General features: G+C 50.3%; 1 protein-coding gene across 1 annotated transcript in view; it reads left to right on the forward strand.

The window, feature by feature from the left end:
- Window positions 1-2161: 2161 nt before the first annotated feature.
- Window positions 2162-5610, forward strand: part of ENKD1 (enkurin domain containing 1) — a 9469-nt gene continuing 6020 nt past the window's right edge. Inside the window, 4 exon segments of the mRNA XM_008638721.2 lie at window positions 2162-2327; window positions 3863-3960; window positions 3962-3995; window positions 4270-4510. Of these exon segments, the coding sequence (XP_008636943.1) occupies window positions 3907-3960; window positions 3962-3995; window positions 4270-4510 (329 nt within the window). The 5' untranslated portion in view covers window positions 2162-2327; window positions 3863-3906.

Consider the following 5610-nt stretch of genomic DNA (forward strand, 5'->3'; position numbering starts at 1 on the left):
AGCCTCAGCACGGGGCTCGTCCTTGCGTCCGAGAGGAATCCCACGCGTTGAGGTGGGCCCTCCGTGTCGTCATTTGCCCTTGCCCTCCAGAGAGAGGACTGGGCTGCAGCTCTGTAATATCCACATCAGTGTCTGCCCATCTTCCCCGGCCCTCGTTCAGCTCCTGCTCCAGCTGCTGCAGGACATGCATCTGACTCCCTGGGCAGTCTGTCCAAGCTGGCTTTATTCCAAAAGGGCTGTTGGTAGACACCAGCTCCCAGAAATGCAAATGCCAGTATCACACCTGGCTGTACCTGCCCCTCTGTTTTCAGAGAGACAAAAGGAAAAATGAGTCTTTGAGACTGCCAGGTGGGGAAGAGCTGGTGAGACCTGGGGAAACCCACCTGTGGAATAGTATTAAAAGGAGAATATTAATCTCTCTCCTAGCAGTCAACAAGGAGAAAGCTTACACAGGGACAAAAACTACTGGGTAGTTTCACAGCACATTGACCTCTGGTTCTAACTCCCAGTTCTTCAGGAGGGATGGTCACAGATCCAGGAACCCCGCTGCTTCCGTGCAGCCCTCGGGCATGGAAGTTATCCTGATGTGACTTTCCATTTCAGCTAAAACTGTTGAGGAAGGAATCAAACATGCAAGACCAGCTGCACAGAGATTAGCCCTTTGATTTGCTGCAGATGACTTGCTCTGCTTATCACAGCTTATCACAGCCGTGGGATGTTTTTTCCCATGCTTTTTGCAGAGATTGGCTCATGAAGGCAAGAAGCTGGGCTGGCATCAGCTCTGTGTGTGGTAGCAGCTTCCTGGCCAGGGACCCAGGCACAGTGAAAATGTCATCTGTGAAGAAAGGGAATGCTTCAAAGTCAGATGCAGTGGGTTCAAGGCTGTGAAATACACCTGCCTGAGGCTTGTCTGTTCCCTTTTTTTGCAGTTACCTTAACTACAATGCCAAAAACAAGCCACAAAAGGAAGCTGTGGTTCTTACAGGCTCTGAAAGGGCTCAGTTTACCAGGGGAATAAGTAGCATTTTTACCACTTGGTCAGCTGCAGCAAAGGGCACAGAGTCGAGTTAATGGCCGTTAAACTTGCAGACACTCTGGGAGAGAGAGGGCTGGAACCTGCATCGCTTGACTCCTAGGCCAGCATAAAGCCATGGTTCTAGAGGAGAAGGGAGCAGCACGCTGGAGTGAATGAGCAGTGTTGAAGTTGTTGGGTTACTCCAGCAACTGCTCTGTGCCTCCTGTAGCTGTGCGGGGTGGCTGGGAGCTGTGACTCTTCCCCAGGGAGTCTGCAGGCTGGCAGGGTGGAGGAAGAGAGAGGAGTTGCACAGATATATCTGTTTACCTGAACTTTTTCAGCCTGGTTTGCAGAGCTGCGTTTCGCAGCCTGTGAATGCATAAATGGTGTGTGTCTGGTGGCAGCAGGTCGGGTACTGCGTTGTTGATGTTCAGCTTTCTGATGTGGTGGTAGAGAAGATGCTTTCCTGGGTGCAAGCAGTGATCAGGTCGCTGCCCAAGAGGGCTGACCCTGTTCCCTCATCCCTCTCCTCTGTGTTCATAAGCACATTCTCCTGCTGTGTTACCCCGGTGCTTGCTCCAGTGCTTCTCTGATCCCCCAGTGGAAGTAAAAGCCATGTCCCTTTTGGACAAAAGGTTACGTGGGCAGAAAACGAACCCAGTGAAAGAAGTGACTTGTTTGAGGCAGGGGTAGTGAGTGGCATTGACTCAGCAGCCGAGGACTGTTGGTGCTGCAAAGCTGTCCCAAGAAATGAAGCTGGTAGGAATGACAGCAGAGGAGGTCACACGTCCCCTCCTGGCAGGAGTGAGCCGTGAGGGTCTCTCACTCGTGTCCCCCAAATAGGCCCGTGGTCAGCAGGAGCAGAGCAGCAGCTTGGGAGGTCTGTACCAGTGGTTGGTAACTGAGGCTTGGCAGCTGCTTCCTGGGGCTGGGACACCGGTGCTGGGGGCTTGTGTCCCTCATAGGTCCCTACACCGGCAAGGTGCTCTCTATTGTAATGAGGTTGTCTGATCTTATAAGATCCCAAGCCAGAGGTGATGTGACTTGCAAATCAGGGAGTGGGTGTCATTTGCAAATTCCCTGCAGCAGGGCAGGGTGCAGTTGGGATGTGAAGGTATAAAATGAGCCTTCCATCCCTGCCTCCCATCAACTTGCCTTTCCTCCTTCAATCCCCCGCAGTAATTGTCTGCTCTGTTACAGGTCTTGATTTCAGCCTGTCATTTTGCGTGTAAATCACTGGGTTGAGACTCGAGTTCAGATCAAGATCAGATGTGCATTTCAAAGCCAGTAGCTGCTCTGGAGTGATCTCATTGTGAATGCTTTCTTTTTTTTTTTTTTTTTTTTTTTTTTTTTTTGTCTAGAATAAGAGATCCTGTTCTGGCTTAGTTGGATCCATTATGAGGAGATTAAATAATACCAAGCCAGCATCCTTTTATCTCTGGCTGAGAGTCTGTGCCTGCTTTTCAGAAATAGCTTTTCCAAAGCAGCTGGGTGCAGGCTGCACATGCATGCTGGTGTGCAGCAGTCAGCACTGCTTACATTGCCTCTGCCACTGTGTCCAGGAGATGAATAACAGCGTTTTGCTAATGGGTCTCATGTCAACAGGGGTGATTTAGCAAGAAAAAGACTGCAGTGCATTAGTTGCTAAGACTCAGACTCACTCAGCCTTGCCCTGATCGTTTATTGGTTTATAAATTAAACTGCAGATGCTGCGTCCCGTCAGTGCTGGCATGCCGAGGATCCTGAAAGGGGTTCTTCCCATCGAGTTGTCTCAGAAATGTTTAAATTACTGCCTCAGGAGTCAGGGAGTGCAGGTTGTAGCCCCAGCTCTTACAGAAGTGACTCCAGCCAAGCTGCCCTGGCGCCTGTCAAAATCATGGTGTGACTCTGGTGAGGCTCTTGTGGCATCTGCTGAGAGCTCACCAGCAGTCTGTGCCTGCTGGTGTGGCATCCTGCATCCTCATGTTCTGAGCAGGTTTGTTGTAGGCATAAAAATGCTATCCAGGAGATCTTGGTGGACAGTGCAGGGAAATTGATGCTGGCTGCTCCTGTCCCTTCCTGGTGGAAAGGTCTGTGCTTCTGTCGTGGGGAGGAGAGAGGCAACAGGGACCTGTGTGGGCCAGGGCAGGAATTTGTGGATCTCTGCTGCTTTGAAAAGTACTTCAGAAACGAAAAACATGTTATTCTAAGCAAGTAACTCTGTTCTCCCCAAAATCTGAGAAACCATCTGGGCTCTTCCCCAGAAATCCAGTCTCTGCCCCTGCATGGTCCTGGAGTGAAATGTTTTGTCTTTTTGTAAAGTGTTTGTCCTTCTGAGGGTCAGCCCCACCCTGCTCAGGGGTGGTGCCAGCACAGGTGTGTTCTCAGGGAGGATATGGATGGCTGAGTGGTGCAGGGGCTTCAGCTTCTTCTGGACAGGTTGTGTTTGAACCACAGGAGACATTCAGAGGGAGCCCAAGGTGCAGGATAATTCAAATCTCAGGCTAAAACCTGTCAGATGATGGCCAGCCACCTTGTGTTTCCTGTTCACTCCTTCTGTGTCTGCATTAGATGTTTCCATATGGGAGGACAAAGCCAGGAAGGATTTTTTATACCAAAGGTACCAATATTACAGCAACTGTGGACATTTTCAGCACCAGTAAAAGCACTGATTAGACCCACAGTAGGGACAGGGCTGCTGGACCCCTTGTTTCACCTGCATGAAGTCCAATTTGGTTTCTATCTGCAGGACATCTCTGTAGCTGGGGGTGAGCTGTCAAATGAAAGTCAGAAATTCCCAGATATAGATATAGATATAAAATGTAGCTTTTCAGTGGCTCAGTGGGCCCTGTTCATTTCTGTTCTCAGTGGTGGTTGGTTTCTGTGGCAGAGGCAGAGCAACGTGTGGCAGGATGTGTGAAGGGCCATCCAGGATTTCTGGACCCATTCCTCCAGACCCAACACTCTTACTTTCCAGAGTATTACAAACGTCCCTTCTCAGGTGAGTCCTTGATGCTTGTTACAGGTTTGGGGGTTTGTGCTTTGGCATGACACAGCTTGATGTCTTTATCCCTTGGCGTCCTCGACAGTCTCTATTCAGATTGATGAAGGTGTTTCTGATGGTGATCCTAAAGTGGTCTGTACAGCTGGTTGAAAGATGGGAAAGCGTAAGGCTGAGGTGGAGAGTGGATCTTCACATTGTTTGTAGGCTGTGGATGCAGAAAACTGAGGTAAGATCATTTCCTGGCAAGGTTCTCCTTTTTCTGTCTCTACAGCTCGAGGGAGGCTGGAAGGAAATGCTCAGAAGCTGTGTTTAACTTTAACCTCTGGCCCCCTGGACCCAGTTCCCAACCCATACCTCGCTTTGGGCAGTGCCCGCCAGGCCCAGCCAGCCCCCCGCATTCGCCCCAGCGGGAAGGACTTCCTGGAGAAGGGACAGAAAGGGACACTCAGCCTCTTACTGCAGCTTGAAGGGATCTCCCTTGACAGGGAGCTGCCAGTCAAGAGTAAGTACAGCCAAATCACTGCTGGCCTCAGCTGCCTTTGGGGCCAAGGATGAAGCTTTGGGGATTTGGGATGGATTCCCAGGATCTGCTGCCTGAGGACAGCTTGAGCTTCACAGGGCTCGTCACCCCATCTCCAGCTTTTGGCCTGGCACTGGAGTCACCTGTGCTAGAACCTGTAATGTTTTGGCCTCCCTGGCTCCAGTTTCAGGTTTAGAATGGGAAGAGGGACTTTAAAAAAGGTGCAAAAATTTGGACTTCTTTATAGTAAAACTTACATAGGAATCAAGTAAAACCTTGATGTATTGAGGATGTTTAACATGGCAAGTTCCTTGTTGGGGAAGCCAGGCGGGATTTGGGAAGAGTGTCTGTGTATGTAGATGTGAGAACATCCAAAAGATGTTCTTTTCTCCAGGAACGTCAGCCAGAATACATTCAGAGGTCCAGGAAGGAGATAAGGCTGAGCACTGTGTGTCATTTTAATTTACTTCATGTGCTGGCACTGCCCTGAGCCTGGTGCCAGTGTGGTGAATGCCACAACTGCTGTGCCCAAGTAGGGTGGGGAACAGGTCTGGTTATGTCATCTGAGATATTCCCTGTCTTGGGGAGCCCAAGGAAGGGTAATTTTTGATTCTAAAACGAAACAGAAAAAACCCCTAATCCATTGTCTTGATTGTGTCCCCTTGAATATGGGACAATGGCTGACCCTGAAACCAGGAGCAGTGCAAGCTCAAGGCTCTGCAGCTGCCATTAATCAGCCCTCTCCACTTCAGAAACACCATGGGAGCTGACATGGGAATTGACCTCACTCTTGAGAGGATGCTGGCATGGCTTGTCTGGCATAGTCCATACTGGAACAAGTGGAGAACAAGGGAGTCTGTGGACACAGCAGTGTGCAACAGACCTGTGCTGATGCTCCTCTGGCAGAAGAGTCGGTCTGGAAGTGTGCACCTAACAGGGGCAGGATGTAGAGATGGTCTAGTCTGCAGGAGAGGGGAGAGCTTGCTGGTTCTCTGGGCTGTTGGACCAGAAGGGATCTGTGGCTCTGGTGCCAGCACTCCGAGAGCCTGTGTCCTGTGGCAGTGTCTGGAAGGTGAAAGTGTGTCTCCCCTT

The sequence above is a fragment of the Corvus brachyrhynchos genome, unplaced genomic scaffold, assembly GCF_000691975.1.
Source record: "Corvus brachyrhynchos isolate BGI_N302 unplaced genomic scaffold, ASM69197v1 scaffold26, whole genome shotgun sequence".
Classification (NCBI taxonomy): Eukaryota; Metazoa; Chordata; class Aves; order Passeriformes; family Corvidae; genus Corvus; species Corvus brachyrhynchos.